The sequence below is a fragment of the Galeopterus variegatus genome, unplaced genomic scaffold, assembly GCF_000696425.1.
Source record: "Galeopterus variegatus unplaced genomic scaffold, G_variegatus-3.0.2 Scaffold4000, whole genome shotgun sequence".
In the NCBI taxonomy this organism is placed as follows: domain Eukaryota; kingdom Metazoa; phylum Chordata; class Mammalia; order Dermoptera; family Cynocephalidae; genus Galeopterus; species Galeopterus variegatus.
The window spans coordinates 108,145-127,234 of NW_007730111.1; the positions used below are offsets into that span (position 1 = coordinate 108,145).

Sequence of the window (19,090 nt, forward strand, 5' to 3'; positions counted from 1 at the left end):
AAGAGGTGGAGAAGATGGAAGAACAAGGTAAAGAAAGAGTAAAAGGAGCCCAGGGTCCCTAGGCTGTTTGAGAAAGGCCTTCATGGCACTAGTGGTGGAGGTGACCAGGACTTTGCAGAGAAGGCAGAGCCCGCAGGAGTCCAGGAGGCAGGCCCTAGTGCCTGGGGCGATGGTGGATGGGGCAGGGGGCCCCATGGGCCTGGGAAGTGCCAGACAGCACCAGAAGCAGCCTGGGGGACCTCTGGTGAGAGGTTGGCAGACAGCCATAGGCCTCCCAGTGCCATTGTCAGCTCATCCTCACTCACGGAGACTGTGTGTGTCATCTGAGACGATGAGACATGCTGCTTTGTCTATAGGGCTAAGCTTGGAATTACCTGCCCCAGAACAAGCATCGATGGAGCTGGGCCACCGAGCAGGTAGGATGGGCACACCAGGGACGTGCTGAACGGACATCCAAGGCTTCTGGAGGGACAGAGAACAGCCCCTTCCTCCTCTCCCTCAGGCCTGCTTTGGCCTCCAGACCCACTGTCGGCTCTGACTTCCTAGGGAGCTTCTGTATGAAGACAGAGCCCCTCCCATCCTGCCAGGCCTGGGGATTGTCACCCCAGTACAGTCCCCATCCTCATGGGGACTCCTGTGTACAGGCAGGGCAGGGCTGTGGGAGAGCACAGTGGGGGCCTAGCTGCTGCAGGTTACTTGCAGGGGTTACTTGCAGGTCACGTCACGAGTGAGCCAAGCCCTGTGGGGTGGCCCAGGGAGGGAGAGGAGAGTGTCCCAGGCTTAGGGAGCAGTGCAGGCAAAGTCCTGGAGGTGGACAGGGCTGGTGCTTTCGGGAAGCCCTGAGTGCAGGGGCTCTGCCCTGAGGACAAGGGGAAGGATTTCCATGAGGAGTGACTGGGTCAGGTCAGCTCTGAGAAGTGTCCCTGGGGGTGAGTGGAGCCTTGACTGGGGCTGCAGGTGGGATGGGGAGAAGGCAGTGTGGTGGGGTTGGGGTGGCGCTCCTGCCGAAAGCTTTCTCCAGTGACCTGAATGACCCGGGGGCCTTGTTACACACTCAGATTCCCAGCCTTTCCATGGAGATTCTGATGCAGCAGCTCTGGGAGGGGCCCAGGAATCTGTATTTTTAATGAGTGCCCTGGTAATTCTCATAAATGGCCAAGTTAAGTTAAAATGCTGCTGACCGATCATGTGATCCTCATAGTAGCAAGTGAAGGAGGATCTCCTCTGCCCATTTTACAGCTGAACAAATGGAGTGGAGGAGAGGTGGCCTTGCAGTGATAGTCCTGAAGTGCCAGACACAGGCCTTCACTCACTCATTCATTCATGCATCCATTTATTCATTTAACAAATGTCCAGCTCTGAGAGAACAGGGATAAGCCTGTTCAGCTCACGGTTGTATACCCCGAGTCTGGCACAGCACCTGACACATAGTGGGTGCTCGCTCAGTGATGAACTGGCGAATGTATTGGCACACTGAGCCAGGGGATACAAGACATGTCTGGGCTGTCAAACAGCTCCTGACCCCAAAAGGCCTGCAGAGTGGTAAGCAGGCGAGTACGACAAACACCACGTGCCAGTAGAAGAGACAGGAGCACAGCCCAGGGGACCCGGGCAGTGCTGCTCTGGCAGTCCTGAGTCCTGAATCCTGTGGGAGCCCAGGAGGAACCCACTCCTGCACTGGGCCTTGGTCTCCCCAGGAGCAGGGTGAGGGGCCATGGTTGACAGGTGGATGCTGAGTCCTGTCCCTGCTCTCTGCTTCCACTCTTCTAAGAAAAGTCACCATCCCCAGCCTGGCAGCCGTAGTTGTCCCCAGAGGTGCCCCTCTGCTTGGCTGCCTGCTGGCTGGGGCAGAACCCACAACAGGAAGGAGATGGTCTCAGGGAACAAATTTTCTCTCTGCCTGTCATGTAGGTGACAAAGGGATGGGGAGGAAGGAAAGTGGGGAGGAAGCGGGCAGGGAAGCAGAGAAACCTCAACTCTCTCCATCTCCTACCGCCCTGGGGAAGGGTCTGCAGCCCCCCCGGGGGGGGGGGGGGGGGGCGGGGGGGGGGGGCCCCCCCCCCCGGGGGGGGGGGCGCCCCCCCCCCCGGGGGGGGGGGCGCCCCCCCCCCCGGGGGGGGGGGCGCCCCCCCCCCCGGGGGGGGGGGCGCCCCCCCCCCCGGGGGGGGGGGCGCCCCCCCCCCCGGGGGGGGGGGCGCCCCCCCCCCCGGGGGGGGGGGCGCCCCCCCCCCCGGGGGGGGGGGCGCCCCCCCCCCCGGGGGGGGGGGCGCCCCCCCCCCCGGGGGGGGGGGGGGGAGCTGAGAGGGGTTCTCCCAGAGCGCCACCACTTGGTGGCAGCAGAGCAGGGTCTGGTGAGTGAAATAAAAACTACAGTGGCCAGTGAAGCCTGATGCATAAGGCAGCCTTCCCTGAAAAACTAAACTGGAACAACCTGATGGCCACCAGGGGGGCAGTGGCTAAATCCTGCAGTGTGTGTAATGAAGCGAGGTCTCTAGCTACCATCTTGAGTACCTACTCAAGACACTGTGTTGTTTTCTGACAGCAAGTTACAAAGCAACACGTAAAATCTGATCTTATTATAAACAAAAGCAAAACAAAAAGATATTTTTTAAGAGGGCTGAATCTAGAATATTTCGGAGGGAAACACATTTACGGTTGCAACCTGGGATTGAGGATGGGGGGCAGGCTGTGAGGGGGACACAGCCTCTGTATTTTGTAAGAAAAAATCGATATGCTACTCGGGTATTATACGAAACGTGTCACCATCCAACTGGTTGTAAGGTGCACTGTTACTTGTGTCACTAAGAAAACACTGCTGGTTAGACCGTGTCCCAGGGTCACTGATTATCAGATGCAGCCTGGTGTCAGAGGAGTTAGAGGAGAAATGAGCATCTTAGTGAGGTGCAGGGTTCCTCTGGGTCTGGCTCCTTGCAGCCCCTGCCCAACCACTCGCTCACTGGCGACCCCTACCCCCCATCACAGATGTATAGGGCTCTCTGGTGGGTTCTGTGGGAGGCCCGGGACCTGCTCATACGTGGTCCCCATCTCATTGACTCTCACCCCCTGGCTAGGAGGGGAAATGAGACTGTTTGTAGCTCACAGCAAGGTAGGAAGTGAAAACCAGGATCGTGAGAGATGTGTGAGGTGTGCTGGGGACGGTGTTGGGAGGTGAGAGGAGGGAGCTGTCCCAGCCAGATTGGAGTGGTTGTCAGGGAAGACTTCTTGGTGGGCTGCATTTGAAAGGAGGGTAGGATTTAGACTTAGGGAAAAGGAGAGGCTGGCCTTCCAGGTAGCACACCAGCCTGGGCAAGTGCTGAGAGCAGGGACATCACAGGGCGTGGGTGGGAGTCAGGGATGAGTACAGAGCACGCACGCAGGCTGAGAGCAGGAGACCCAACCTGACCACTTGGCCGGGGAGTCAGGTGCAGGGGTGGGGGGAAGGGGTGAGATGGGGCTGTGAGAGCCTGGGAGGAGGCTGGGCTGGATGGTGCTGCCTGATCAGCCCTGGAGAACGGAGGAGGGAACTGGGGGATGGAGAGCAAAGACTGGGCTCCCATCTAACTCTGGTACTTTCTAGGCATGTGACTTGGCCAAGCCTCCACAGCTGCTGGATTCTCTCATGGGATTGATGGGGGGTGGGGTGCGAAGGTGGGGGCAAGGGTTCAAGGTGGAGAAGGGAACTATCCAAATGGAGCTAGGGACACAAAAGCACAGAGAGGCCAAAGCCCGTGCTCCGGGTCACCCAGTAAGGCAGCAGGCTGGACAGGCTTGGGCAGCAGTCCCTATTATCAGAAGCAGTGTGGGATGACCTGTCCTGGGTGAGACTTGGCAGGCTGAACTGTTTTCTCCCTTCGTGTCTCTCTTTGTTTCTCACCTGTGCTCCTGGGCCCCATGATTTCTCTTTGTCCCTGTCCCTTTTTCTGTCTCTGGACCTCTTGAGCTTTGTGTCTGTCTGTTCCTCCTCCCCGCACCTCTCTCTCTTCCCCTCCCTACCCTCCACTTTCTGTATTCGTCTGCGTGTCTCTCCACTCCCTCCGTTTCTCCCCCCGCCCCCATTCAGGTACAACCACTTTGACCAGTGCCCATCTGAACAACCTCAAGGACGTCCAGCAGAACACAGACCCATGGAGAACCGCCTGCAGCTCCTTGGACACCTCCAAGTTCAAGTACCACGCCCCGCTCTCCCGGGAAGGCAGTAGCCGAGGCAGCCCCCTAGGGCAGGGCCACCTGGAGGGGATCCTTCCTCCACCCCCAACTGCCTTCAGCAGCAATTCTCTGGGAATGGACCCACAGCCTCGGTCCCTGAAGAATGGGGGCTCCAGACCTTCCTCCAGAGAGAGCAGGGCCACCTTCAGAGAGGGGACTCAGCCATGCCAGGGCCTGGATGGAGGCCCCAAGTTAGGGGCCCAGGACCAGAGGAGTGTGCCTGTAAGCCAGAAGGGCAGCATCATCCCTAACAACATTCGCCACAAGTTTGGCAGCACCGTGGTGGATCAGCTGGTCTCCGAGGAGCAGGTGTCAGAGTGGGGGCCAAGGAGGCTAAGGGCAGCAGAAGGGTTATGTGTAGAGACTTATCGCGAGGACACAAAAGAAACCTACTCTTGAGTGCAGAGTCCCTGAACTAAGGTCATTAGAAAGCACTATTGCTACGTGCCTGGCACTGTCAATATCCAAACTCTTCACATGTGGCAATTTATTCAATCTTCCCAACAACTTTATGGAGAAGGTACTATTATTATCCCCATTTTATGGATAAGGAGCCCAAGACTTAGAGGGGTTAAGTAAGTTAACCAAATTCACCCCGTTGTATGGGATGAGGATCCAGACAGGGTTGGCAGATTCTGGACCCTGGCCCTTAATGACAGTTACAAGTCCTTTCTTTCAACTGGATGTTTTCGATTTGAACAAGCCTCCTAAAAGAGACAGCATGGGGTGGATGGACAGCATTTACTGGGAATCAGAAGACCTGGGTTTGAATCCTGGCTCTGCCCCTGAATGCTGGGTGACTTTGAATACGTTATGTTCCTTCTCTGGACTTCAGTCTCTACATCTGTAAAGTAAGGCAGCTGGACTAGATCAGGCTAGCGAATACATGGCCTACATATCACAGCTGTCCTGGCCTGCATTCATGGCAGACATCACTAATTGATACTGGCCCTCTTTCCCACCTGATATGCCATTCTAGGCAGTCACTATTAACTGACTGAAACGCGAGATAAAATTAATCTGCCATTTCTGGTCAGTTGCTAAGCATTATTCCTGCTCTGGCATTCTGAGATATATTTTCAAAGCTACTATCTCAACTCTCATAGCAACTACATTGCACAGCAGGCCAGGAAGGAATTATTGCTTCCTTTTTAACAGATGGTAAAACTGAGGCTCAGAGAGGTGATATGATCCACTTGGGGTCACCTTGAGCAAGTGGAAGATCCGGGATCACAAAGGCTGTGGGTCAGGATCCTCCCAGGCTCCCTTTGTCATCTTAAGGTGCAGTGACCCCACCTACTAAAAAGGCTCGGAGATCACAATCTTAAACGTCCAGCTTTATTGGGAAGCTCTGGTTTGAGCCAATTTGAGGTTGGGTGGATGGTCACAGCCTCCCACTGCCCCTCTTGGCCCTGGGAAGATGTCATTTCTCTCTTCAGCCACCATTGTCCTGGGCTCAAATCAAGAGATTTGTTTTTTCTGATCAGCTGTGATACAGGTCACAAGTGTCATTGAGCCAATAAGTGTCAGAGCTGAAAGCTACTTCAAAGACCATCCAGTTCTGCCCTCCACCCACATTTTATAAGTAGGAAAACTGAGGCCCAGAGCGGACAGAGGATTGCCAAAGTCAGCAGCTGGTATATGGCAGAATTGGAATTCAAACCCAGGTTTCCTGCCTCCTAAGCCTGGGCTCTACTTCTCTGGGCCTCAGTTTCCAATTGGTACAAGGAAGGAGTTGGCCTCAGTGAAAGCCAAGTAGCCAGCAAGAGCTGACTTGTGTGCTGCCTTGATTACAGGAGGCAAGCCAGGGCCCTGTGGCTCACCAGCTGTGTGGACTGGGCGAGTCTCTGGCCTCCTGAGGGCATTTCCTCATTTATAAAATGGCATGAATGATGTCACCCTATAAAAACCCCACCTGAAGCTGCACAAAGTAGGTGCTCAGTGCTTGGAGGAGATTTTCTAGTCATCAACCCTGATGCCCCCAGCCTGTTGGGAGGGGGTGATGAGCAGGGGCAGGGTAAGGCCTTCAACCCCTCCAGCTCCCCAGCCCTGGGGGCCTGTTGAGGGCTGCAGGCTAAGGGAGGGGGGCTGAAGGCAGGGTCAGAGGGAGGAGGAGATAGAGGGGAGATAAGGGACTTGACCCTGCTTTCCCATCCTTTGTCTCTTCTCCCTGCTGCCCCCTCAGGCTCGAAGGGCCATTGGTGAAGTCTTTGAGGGCCAGAAGAGGACAAGCTCGTGGTCCAGCAGGACCCAGAGTCCCGTGAAAATCTCCTCCATCTTCTCAGACTACTATGATCTGGGCTACAACATGCGGTCAAATTTCTTTCGAGGTCAGGCCAAAGGACAAAAGTGGGGACTGTGGACACCCACGGTCTCCAAGGCAATGGGCAGGGAAGGCCTTTAGGGTGTCTGCCCCATCAGGGGTCTAGGACCATAGGAGACATTCCTGCATCCTCTATGCCAGGCCCTGTGCCTGGTGAGTGCTGGGAATGTCCAGTCCCCAGCAAGTCTCTCCTCGCGGTGCAGAAGATCCATCCCAGTTAGCAGGCAGCCCCTCATGTCCCCAGACATCTCTGGTTTCTTAATCTGCCAGAAGGAGGCCCCTGGCCAGGACACCTTCAGTCAGAGTGACAGTATCAGGTTTCCTTGGGTTCAAAGCTCAGCTCAGCCACTAACTAGAGCTGGGTGTGACCTTAGGCAAGACCCTTAACCTCTCTGAGCTTCGGCTGCCTTCTCAGTACAATTGGAGATAAGAATGATGGTGTGGGCCTCACCAGGTCATTGGCAGGACTCCGTGAAGTGCTGGGTGAAGCCTGTGGCACACGTGAACACTCAGTAGATGTAAGGCCATTATTTTTCTTTCTCAGAGCCTGGTGGTGGCACCCCTATGGAAAAAGCAGGGTGGGTTGGAGGCTCTAACATGTACGGAGGGTTTCTTTTGGGTCAGCGTCGTCCTGCCTGGTTGGTGGGGGGTGGGGGAGGGATGGGGGGGAGTCTATTAGCTCTATTTCACAGGCAGATGGAGACCATTTGCCCAAGACCTCTCAGTAGTCTGAGGTGTATCTGGAACTCTAATCCAGGTTTGTCTTCTGCCTCCAAAGCTGCATAGTCTTTTCTTAGCACTAGGTCACCTCCTTAGCTATGATCCTGTTCTCAAGGGTTTTCTGGATTGCTCAGCTGGGGGCCACGGCCAGCATGCAAGGGCTTCTCTCGGCCCCCACATTCCAGTTTGGCCCCCTCATTGCAAAAGGTCAGCTCATTCTGGGCTTCCTCTTTCCTCCATCCTCACTCCAGGTTCTCCCCAGTGCTCCAAGGGCCTGGCGAACCTCCTCCACTCGGCTCAGATCCCTGTTACCCGAGGAACCGGACACCCATTGGAAGCATTTCTGGATTTTTTCTTTGAGCTTGGAGAAGTGGTGGCGCTGGGGAAGGGAAGCAAGAACACAGCTCAGGTTGTCCTGTGTTCTGGGCCCCAGGAATCCTGCCTTCCACTTCTCTCTTTAATAATGATCACCAGAGTTCTTATGTATAACCTCATATGATAACGTGTATGCAAATGTAAAAGGATAGTATTTAAAAAACATCTTGTACCCATCGTCCAGCCTGGAAGTAGACCTGTGCCAAGGGCGTGCTGGATCCAGCTCGTACCAGCTTGCACCAGCTCAGAGGAGTTGATTGTTCAGTTTTCCTGAACTGATTGGCATACAAATGCTGTCTTAAAATTGGCCATAGTAGTGGTATGTACACTCTGGAAATTGGAAAACTCTATGAATCAGGGCGTCACCCTGCAGCACACTCTGTCAGGGGGCTCATCTGTGCATTCCTCGTGGTCTCCGCCCACCCAGGATAAGCCTTTGCACCTGCTGTTTGAGGCTGATGAGGCCTGGATGGCCGCACAGGAGTGAGGGAGAAGAAATCAAAGAGGAAACAGGCTAGGTCATGAAAGTCGCTGGAAGGTCTGTTTTCTGAGAGAGATGAGAAGCCAAGCCAGGGTGTTAAGCAGGGGAATGGCCTTGTCTGACTTAGGTTAAAGGATCACTCCAGTTTATATGTTGAGAATAGATGTAGGGGAGCTGAGGCAGAAATAGGGAGACCAGTGAGGAGGAGGCGACTGCAAAAATCCAGTTGGGACAGATGGTGGTGGCTTGGTCTAGGGAGCTGGGCTGGTGCACCATGCAATTTTGGAGGGCACCGTTTTGTGATATGGTGGCCCAGGGAAATAATGGTGAAGGTGGCCTGATAGAGTAGGATTCTGGGTATTTGTGTAAAGTAGAACAGACAGAATATGCTAATGAATGGATCTGGGGTGTGAGAAAGAGGAATTAAGGTTGATTTCAAGGCTTTTGACCTGAACAACTGCAAAGATGAAATTGCTATTTACTGAGAGAGAGAAAGATCCAAGAGGAGCAGGTTGAGGAAATCCTATCCCACGCTGAGTCATAGACAGAATCTTTTATACAGTCTTCTAAAATAGCTTTGCTTTTCACATTTAAGTCTTTAATCCACCTGGAGTTGATTTCCATTTTTACTGTGAAGTATGGATTCATTTTTAATTCCTTCTTCATGTGGATTACCGATTGACTGTCTCAATGCCTTTTATTGAATAGTCCCCTTTTCCGCCAGTGACCTGCAGTGGGACCTCTGTTATCAGTCGAGTTTCCACATGTGCATGGATCAGTTTCCAGGCTCTCTATTCTGTTCATTGGTTTAATATTGCACTTTGAATTACCAAAGTATTATAGGTAGTCTGATATCTGGTCAGACAATATCCACCCCCCCCACCCCTCCACCACCACCACCAGTTAATATCTTGAGTGTCTAGGTCCTTTACTCTTCCTTATAAATTTTAGCAGCAGCTTGTCAATTTCCATGAAAAACATGTTGGAATTTTGAATGGAAGTACATTGAAACTACAACTCCAAGGGGGCAGTTTTCAGTTTTATGATAATGAATTTTCCAACCCATGAATATGATACATATATAGCTTCATTAGTTGAAATATTCCTTTAATGTTTGTCAATAACATTCTGCAAATTTTTTCTATAAAGATCATGCAGTTTTTTGTCAGATTAATTTAGGAGAACCTTGTTTTTTTTTCTGCTTTTTGCAAATGATATCTTTTTAAAAATTATATTTTCTAACTTTGCTGCTGGTATACACAGATGTAATTTTTATTTTATTTATTTATTTTTATTTTTTTATTTTTTTGTCTTTTTTCGTGTCCGGCAACGGATCGCAACCCTTAGTGTCGCACCCGTACCGGACCGGGACCAGCAATGGGATTGCAACCCTCGGTGTTGTGCCCACACCTCGCTCAGCCAGTGAGCGGGAACCGGTCTGTATGTGGGATCCGAACCCTTGGCGGGAGCGCCGCCTCACCCCCAAGCGGCGCACTGTAGCAGTGTGCCACTGGGCCGGCCCCTAATTTTTATTTTTGTATATTAATTTGATATTCAGAAGCCTTGCTCAGCTCACCTATTCATTCTAATAGTTGTAGATTCTTTGGAGCTTCTTTTGAATAATAATAATGGCTATATATATATATATATATATATATATATATATATATATGTGGCATGTAACATGTGCCAGGAACTGCTCTAAGTACTTCACATATGTCTTAATCTTTATAAGAACACTATGCAGTAAGTGCTATAATTCCCATTTTTATTCAAGATAGAAAAATTGAAGCATGGAAAGGTTAAGTAACTTGCTTAAGGCCACACAGGTAGGAATGGGCAGAGCTGAGATTTGCACGCTGGCATCCAGGGGCTGGAGTTCATGTTCTTAACCACTAAGCTTTTTCCTCCTTTATACGAGCACATTGCTGATTTGTCCAGGACAGTGGTGCACATAAACCAGAAAATCAAGTATCTTTATCTCCTTTTTGATTCTAACACTGTACCTTAAATGTAATATTTTTAAAAGAATTTTGGGGGCCGGCCCGGTGGCGCACTGGATAGTGCGCCGCTTGGGAGGCGCGGTGGCGCTCCCGCCCGAGGGTTCGGATCCCACATACAGACCGGTTCCCGCTCACTGGCTGAGCGAGGAGCGGGGGCAACACTGAGGGTTGCGATCCCGTTGCTGGTCCCTGGTCCGGTACGGGGGCAACACTGAGGGTTGCGATCCGTTGCCGGACACGGAAAAAAAGAAAAAAAAAAAAAAAGAATTTTGAAGATAACTTTTATAGAGTTAAGGAGGTTCCCCTTTATTATCAGCTTGCACTTTAATTTTTAAAAAAATTATGAATGGATGTTGCATTTTACTGACTATTTGTACTATAGTTATTTAGATGATTATATGATTTTTCCTTTGCTCTTTTAATGTGATAAATTATATTAAATCAAACTTGTATTCTTGCATTTAACCCAGTGTAGATGCATTATCTTTTTTAATTGTGAAAACTACTATCCATACAGAAGAGTGTATAAAGCTATGTGTGCAGTTGAAAGAATAATACTAAATAGCCATGTGCAGTCTCCCAGGATAAGGCAGGGCTTCCCTGGAATCTCGGGAGTACGCCCTGTGCTAGTGTTTGACTTTTGTTAATAATCGCTTTGCTTTCTTTATAGTGTTAGTCCCTAAGTGTGAACCGGGAAGCAATGTTAAAGAGACCAGTCAGGGTGGAGCTCACAGATAAGGTGATGTCTGAGGAAAGACCTGAGGGTGGGGAGCGGGTCAGCCCTGTGGATTTCTGGGGGAAGAGCAGTCAGGCAGAGGGACCATGTTCATGACCTTGGCCCCGACTTGCCTTTTTACTGGGAGCCATTGTAGGATTTTGCACAGAGGAGTGACTTGTGTCTAAAAGGATTCATCTGGCTGTGTCAAGACTGGACAGAATGCAGCGGGGCAAGACTAGAAAGCAGGGAGACCGGGTAGGATGCTCCAACCAGGGTGGTGGCTGCGGACTTGGGAAAAGTTGGATTTTGCGTGTATGTAGAAGCAGATTGGAATTCTTAATAGATTAGATATGAGGTGGTCGGGGGGAGAGAAGTCAAAGATGACTCCAGGGCCTGGAAACTGGAAGGGCAGAGCTGCAGGTGGAGCAGGTGTGGAACCAGGCGGGGGTGAGGGGTGTTCAGTGTGGACCGCGTTGAGTTTGAGAGGCAGCCTTGCATAGAGACAGGGGACACAGACTCGAGGCCATTGCGCTGGAGTCTGAATCCAGGCTCTGCCCCCAGTGACAAGTTACTCTCCTTTTCCATACCTTAGTTGCTTCATCTGTAAAATGTAAATAATAACAGCACCTGCCCCACAGGGTTTTTTAAAGAACAAGATGTTTTAATATTTGTATAGTTCTTAGAACCTGGCACATAGTAAGGATCTGTCAAGCGCAAAATAAACATCCAAGTGGCGATGTGTGTAAGGAAACATTTCCACATTTAGATGAAGGATCAAAGAAGAAGGTAAATGGAGCAGATGCTGGGTCCTGGTCTGGCTTTTGCTGCCCTGCGAGTTTAGTGAGCCCCGTCTGGATGGGCTGCTGGTGCGGCCGAGGCCAGGATGTATGGGCTCCCTACAGTCAGGCACCTGACGGGGCTGTGAGTGGTCCGGTGTCAGATGTCCTGCAGGAATATGGCCCAGGTGAGTGGCCCTTTCAATATTTTCTGCCTCCAAACTCACTGCGGGTCCAGCTTTAGCAGCTCGAAGCAGAGCTCTGCTGTGGGATAACTGAACGTTCTCGTTTGCGCCAGGCTTCAGGGCTAGGAGGGGAGAGTAGAGTGTTAGCATATGATCAAGGCAAGCCAAGTGCAAATCAGAGCCTGGGCCAGGCTCGCCTGGACATTCTGCTCTTGGGTCACAGGGCAGGCACAATGGCAGTAGGGATAGCGGTGGGTGAGGACAGCCCTCAACCTGTCCCATCTTGCTTCCCTCTGTGTCGCGGTGTCAGGAGTCCCTTAGCCAGCCTCTAGGCTTCCTATACCTCTCTCCAGGGCTGGAACTCGCATTCTCTCTATTCTGTCTTCCTCTTTCTTGGTTTACTCTCCTGCCTGGGGTGGAACACGTCTCACCGACATGGCTAGAGAAAGGTCAAGTGGGAAATCGATGTCAGAGGCCTGCATGTCTGAAAATATCTCTCCTCTGCTTTCATACTTGATGGAGAATTCCAGGTTGTATACCATTTTTCTTTGGAATTTTGGAGGTGTTGCTCTGTGGTCTTCAAGTTTCCAGTAGTTCAAAGTGATTCTGGATTCTTGATAATTTTGTATGAGAGCTGATTCTTTACTTTTGGAAGCTTGTAGGATCTCCCTCCCTCTCTCTCTCTCTCTCTCTCTCTCTGTTTGTTTGCTTTGGTGGCTGTTTGGTGATCTGAACCCTTGACCTTGGTGTTATGACACCACGCTCTAACCAACTGAGCTAACTGGCCAGCCACGATCTCTTTTTTGTCCCCAGATTTCTAACATTTTACAATGTTGTGCTGTATCTGTTAACTACTTCTGCATGATAAATCTTGCCCAAACTTAGTGGCTAGAAAAACCATTTATTATTACTTACAAGTCTCCGGCTGGCCAGGATTGTTTTTGCTTGGGCTGGGCTCACGCATGCGTCTGTGGTCAGCTGGCAGGTGAACAGTGGGTGGGTGTTGCTGATCTTTGTGGGTCCCTCACATACGTGCAACCTCAGCAGGGCTGGCTGGGCTGAATAACCCGTACTACTCCCATCTTCCAGCAGCCTTTGTTCTCATGGTGGAGGCAGGATTCCAAGAGCACAAGCAAAAGCACAGGCCCCTTAAGGCCTAGTCTTAAAACAAGCACCGTACTACTCCCATCTTCCAGCAGCCTTTGTTCTCATGGTGGAGGCAGGATTCCAAGAGCACAAGCAAAAGCACAGGCCCCTTAAGACCGTCACTTCTACCACACTCTGTTGGCCAACATGAGTCACCAGGCCAAACCAGATTGAAGGGGTGGGGAACTAGGCTCCACTCCATGCTGGAAGACCTGCCAAGTCCGATTGCAAAGGGTGTAGATAAATAGAGGGGTGGAGAAACAGGGTTATTTTTGCCATCGATCTGCCACGGGTGCATATTTTTATTTTCGTCCATCGGTTTGGTGCTTAGTGAGCTCTTTTAATGTGGAACTCATATCCACTAGTTGTGGGAAACCTTTCATTATTTCATTGATGATTTCTCTCCTGTTCTCTCTCTCCAGTCTTTCCTTCTGAAACCAATATTATTTAAATATTGGGCCTCCTGGTCTGGTCCTCAAAATTTCTTATTTTCTCGTGCTTATCATTTCTCTTGTTATTTTTTTCCCTCTAATTTCTAGATTTCCTTAACTTTGTGTTCCATCCAATCTATTGTAATTTTTCCCCCCGTTTCTGTTATCCTGTTGTTCATTTCCAAGATCTGTAGTATGTTTTCTGGATGTTTCTTTTCTTTCTTTTTTTCTTTTTTTTATAGCATCTTGTTTTTGTTCCATGGCTGCAACACTTTTTCTGCCAATTCCTCTGAGGGTTCTTTCTCCCCTCTAGTCCACAGTTTCTCCGAGTAGCTTCCGTGCTAGAACTTTGCTCAGCTGTCTGGTCATCACTGGCGTTCTGCTCATGTCAGAGGTGGCCATCAAGAGGTTTCCTGGAAGCTCTGAGTCCAGTGTGGGACTGGTCAGTTCTGAGCTTCACAGCAGGCTGCTGGTCTGAGTGGCCCTTTGTTGCAGAGTCCCCAGCAGCAGCACACCAGGTCTTTCATCTTGGGCTAGAAGTTTCCCCAGAAAAAGTCTTCCACTTTCATGTCTGGAACGGGAGAGGTCTGGGAGCCGTGTGGGGAAACAGAGCCTGCAGTTACTTATGCTCTTCAGTAGCCACACTTTCAGTGAGCCTGGCTTCCCCCAGCTTTGAGAGCCTCAGTTTCTCATTTTCCAAATTTCTGCAAAGGTTGGGGGGATGGGCAGCCGGCCAGCATGGTGGACTGTGGCAGGGGAACTAGGGATCTAACTACCTGTCAAGCAGATCCCCCCCAGTCCTTCTTATTTTAGACTCTAATTTCTTCCTCTCTCCCCAGCTCCAGCGGTCCCTGATTGCTGCCACGTCCTAGCATTTGGGGAATTCTGTTGTGTGCAGGGAAGGGGTCAGCTTCTTGTTAACTCACCTTCTCCCCCTTTCACTTGCTGCTATTTCAAGCTGGTCCTCACTCCACTACCCCATTCTGGTCCACAGAAACATCTGTGCACCCTTGCTCTTGGGGAGGTATGGCTGGCCCACGCGGCCTCTCTCTGCCCCCATCTCAGATGTGCTTTGGTGATTTGAACCATAAAATGGGGATAATAATCATATTCACTTCTTAGGGTTGTTGAGAAGATTCAATGAGTAAGTTCCTGTGAAGCTCCTAGAACTGTGCTTAGCACATGGTAAATCTTCAAAAATGGTTAGCTATCATTGTTGTCATTATTACTTTACCCCATAAACTAGAGGATGATGCTGTTATTATAATGAACGTATGTTCGGATTTACTCAGTTTTATTTTCTTTGCCAACCATTCCTTCTAGTATCTCAGGTCTTCCTTCAGGGATCTTGTTTTCTTCCTGAAGTACACTTGAGAAAGTGGTGAGGTTTTATTGCTGGTAAACTTCAGGCTCTGTTTATCAGAAAAGTCTTCATTTTATCCTCATTCTTAAAAGACAATCATACTATAAACAGTTCTAGACTGCTGATTGTTTCTGTCAGCACCTTGATATTGATCCTTTTTGTATGTCTTTGATGGTTAACCAAATCAAGTGTTAATCCCTGTAAGTAACCTGTCTTTTCTCTGTGGCTACTTCTAAGATTCCTTTTGTCTCTGGTGTTGTCAATTTTAGTTGGATGTGCCTAGATAAAGAATTCTTTTTGCTCATCTTGATTGGGGTGTTATGATTCTTGAATCTAAGAATTCATATCTTATATCAATTCCAGAAAAATTTCAGTCATTATCTTCTCAAATATTGCCTCTGCCCATTTTCTTTAGTCTTTCCTTCTGGAACTCCAGTTAGACACATGTTAGGCCCTCTCATTTAATCGGCATCTTAACACCTCTTTCCTATTTCCCATATCTTTTTTTCCCCTCTGTGCTGCATTCTAGTTAATTTCTTTAGATGTATCTTCCAGTTTATAATGTTCTTTCAGCTGTATCTAATCAGCTATTTCATCTGTCCATTGAATTTCTTTTTAAACTTTCATGCTGGCAATTTTCAAACTCATAAAAAAGTTGAGAGGATAGTTTAATGAATAGATGTTGTACACATCACCCATCCACCCTTACCCCAGATTATTTCAATGCAAATCCCATGAATTTTATCATTCACTGAGCCTAACTTTTTTTTCTTTTCTTTGGCAGCTGGTCAGTAAGGGGATCTTAATTCACAACCTTGGTGTTATGTAACACCACATTCTAATCAACCAAGCTAAACAGCCAGCCTTAATTTTCAATAATTATATGTTTCAGTTCTGAAATTCCATTTTCTTCTTCTACTTATGTGTTCTTTCTGGATAGCTTTTTATTCTTTGCTTATATATTTAATTACTCTTTTTAAAAATTCTGTATCTGATCATTCAAATCCTTGCTATCTTTTGGGATTTGGTTTTCTATTTGGTGTTTCTGCTAACTCTTGATCATGGTAACTTATTTCCTTGAGTGTGTTTTAATTTTGTACATAGTGATAAATTTTTTAATTGCCACATGCCAGATTCTCCAATGAATATCCAATCATTTAATCTTCTTGACCTTACAAAAAAAATCTTATTTATTTGTATAAAGAAACCGAAGCTCGGAGAGGTTACAAACTTGTCTGTGGCCATACTGTCCATTAATGATGGAGCTGGGGTTTGAACCCAGACTTGCTTTACCCTAAAACTCTCCCCACTGTCCTTCCCTTCCACCATCCACCATCCATAAGAGGAAACTGAGGCCCAGTATAAACCATAAAGTACCCAACCTCCATTGACTTGGGGCATCTACAGACTTCTTCATGGTATTCCACAGGGCCCCCCCAGGAGACAAAGAGCCTCATGCAGGCTTCCTACACACCAGAGGTGATTGAGAAATCAGTGCGGGACATAGAACACTGGCATGGCAGGAAGACTGATGATCTGGGTAGGTGGGGAGATGGGGATCATTGGAGGGGGCACTTTCCTCCATGGGCAGGGTATGTTGGCTGTAAGGTGCAGAGAGAAACCAGAGCAGGAGATAGAGCCCTGGGGTGGAGTTAGAAGAGGCCTGGGTCACTGCTGGAGCCTGGGCACTCCAGAGGCAGCTGGGTAATCTGTTCTGGCTCCTTTCTCACTCTCTGTAGGACGGTGGCACCAGAAAAATGCTATGAACATGAACTTGCAGAAAGCACTGGATGAGAAATATGGAGAAAAGAGCAAATCCAGGGGCTCAAAGTACTAGATACAACATAGAAGAGGAGCCCTTCGCTCAAAGAAAGTGCTAACAATAAAGCAAGACACAAATCTGATCCCTTCTCTGCTTTGTGCCTCTCTTTACACTGGGGTGGGTACTAATGCGTGCAGTGTTGAAGAGACCAACTGAGGCAAGAGAGAACTCTTGAGGGCCCAAACTATCCCCAGAACCCCCCCTACATCCTTTCACACCTTCCCCCATGACCCAGGAAAGGAGGTACATCTGAGCAGGGCTGTCTCAAGCCAAGTGTGCCTGGCTTTTCCTTCCTGCCCAGTGAGGGGTCGCATGCATGCTTTCCCTAGCAGACCCCAATTATTTCTAGACAGCCATTTCTCCCCCATGAGCCCATGGACTTCAAAGGAATTTGCTGCACATGTCCCCTCCAGTCTAGGGGTGGGTTTGATTGGTCTCATACTAATTCTTATCACCCCCCACCACCACAAAGTGATTGGTTCAGAAATGTGCATGTGACTCAGTTTAGGCCAATGAGGTACAAGGAAATGTGTGGGTGTGTGGAGCCTTCTGGGAAATTCTTTTCTCTGCTGGGAATGTTGGGGGAACATCCTTCTCTCCTGATGAGGAACCACGCAGCCCAGACTGCGTCTGGCAGACAACCTATGACTGAGGAACTGCACACAATGCAGCACAATCTGGCTACTCCATGACCTCACTGAGTTGCTGTGTCATTTGGCCAGAAGCCACCCACCTCTCGACTTCCAGTAATGTGAGCCTGAGCATCTATTTCCTCATGGTTTAAGCAGCCAAAAGCATTCTTAGTAACAACAGGGGAGGGACCTGGGAATTGGAGACCCAGGGAAGAGTTCCCCGGAGAATGGTTTCCAGGTCAGAGAGTTATGTATCCCAGTTGAGCTGGAAGCTTTTCACTTGGTGGTTCTCTAAGCCAGCAGCACACACCACCCCAGATCACTGACCAGCACTCTCAGGACAGGTTCTACCCATGAATTATTACTTGCTGTGTTCCAAACCACACCAAAACCTAGTGGCTTAAAAAGACATGATCATCTATGTGTTCATGATTGTGCAATTTGGGCAGGGCTCAGCAGGTATGGCTCATTTCTGCTCAATGTGGCATCTGCTATAAAGACGGCTTCTTTTCTCACATGCCTGGTACCTCAGCTGGGATGAGTACCTCAGGAGGGATAAGTACCTCAGGAGGGATGAGTACCTCAGGAGGGATGAGTACCTCAGCTGGGAAGAATACCTCAGGTGGGATGAGTACCTCAGCTGCGATGAGTACCTCAGGTGGGATGAGTACCTCAGCTGCGATGAGTACCTCAGGTGGGATGAGTACCTAGGTGGGATGAGTACTTCAGCTGGGAGGAATAACTCAGCTGGGAAGAATACCTCAGCTGAGATGAGTACCTCAGCTGGGAAGAGTACCTCAGCTGAGATGAGTACCTCAGCTGGGAAGAGTACCTCAGCTGGGAAGAATACCTCAGGTGGGTTGAGTACCTCAGCTGAGATGAGTACCTCAGCTGGGATGAGTACCTCACCTGGGAAGAATACCTCAGGTGGGATGAGTACCTCAGCTGGGATGAGTACCTCAGCTGGGATGAGTACCTCAGCTGGGATGAGTACCTCAGCTGGGATGAGTACCTCAGCTGGGAAGAATACCTCAGGTGGGATGAGTACCTCAGCTGCGATGAGTACCTCAGGTGGGATGAGTACCTCAGCTGGGATGAGTACCTCAGCTGGGAAGAATACCTCAGGTGGGATGAGTACCTCAGCTGGGATGAGTACCTCAGCTGGGAAGAGTACCTCAGCTGCAATGAGTACCTCAGGTGGGATGAGTACCTCAGCTGGGATGAGTACCACAGCTGCGATGGGTACCTCAGCTGCGATGAGTACCTCTGCTGGGATGAGTACCTCAGCTGGGAAGAGTACCTCAGCTGGGAAGAGTACCTCAGCTGCGATGAGTACCTCAGGTGGGATGAGTACCTCAGCTGGGAAGAATACCTCAACTGAGATGAGTACCTCAGCTCAGATGAGTACCTCAGCTGGGATGAATACCTCAGGTGCGAAGAGTACCTCAGCTGGGACGAGTACCTCAGGTGGGATGAGTACCTCAGCTGGGAGGAGTACCTCAGCTGTGATGAGTACCTCAGGAGGGATGAGTACCTCAGCTGGGATGAGTACCTCAGCTGCGATGAGTACCTCAGGAGGGATGAGTACCTCAGCTGGGATGAGTACCTCAGCTGGGATGAGTACCACAGCTGCGATGGGTACCTCAGCTGGGATGGGTACCTCAGCTGGGATGAGTACCTCAGCTGTGATGAGTACCTCAGCTGCGATGAGTACCTCAGCTGCGATGGGTACCTCAGCTGGGATGAGTACCTCAGCTGGGATGAGTACCTCAGTTGAGATGAGTACCGTGGCTGGGATGAGTACCTCAGGTGGGAAGAGTACTTCAGCTGCGATGAGTACCTCAGGTAGGATGAGCACCTCAGCTGGGATGAGTACCTCAGCTGCGATGGGTACCTCACCTGCAATGGG

At 49.9% G+C, this 19,090-nt stretch overlaps 1 protein-coding gene across 1 annotated transcript; it reads left to right on the forward strand.

Annotated features, from left to right (window-relative positions):
• The first annotated feature begins 394 nt into the window (after window positions 1–394).
• On the forward strand, window positions 395–16,631 carry TEX33 (testis expressed 33). The gene is made up of 5 exons (XM_008586491.1): window positions 395–416; window positions 4,061–4,515; window positions 6,392–6,536; window positions 16,157–16,267; window positions 16,467–16,631. The coding sequence occupies exons 1-5, from the start codon at window positions 395–397 to the stop codon at window positions 16,562–16,564; spliced, it is 831 nt and encodes a 276-aa protein (XP_008584713.1). The 3' UTR covers window positions 16,565–16,631.
• Window positions 16,632–19,090: the final 2,459 nt, after the last annotated feature.

What these genes read in the sequence shown, in the direction of transcription:
- TEX33 (XM_008586491.1), top strand. Translation starts at nt 395, where the DNA reads ATGGAGCTGGGCCACCGAGCAG. An exon ending in GGAGCTGGGCCACCGAGCAG is followed by an intron (nt 417 to 4,060) that starts GTAGGATGGGCA and finishes GCCCCCATTCAG; the next exon opens with GTACAACCACTTTGACCAGT. An exon ending in CAGGAAGACTGATGATCTGG is followed by an intron (nt 16,268 to 16,466) that starts GTAGGTGGGGAG and finishes CACTCTCTGTAG; the next exon opens with GACGGTGGCACCAGAAAAAT.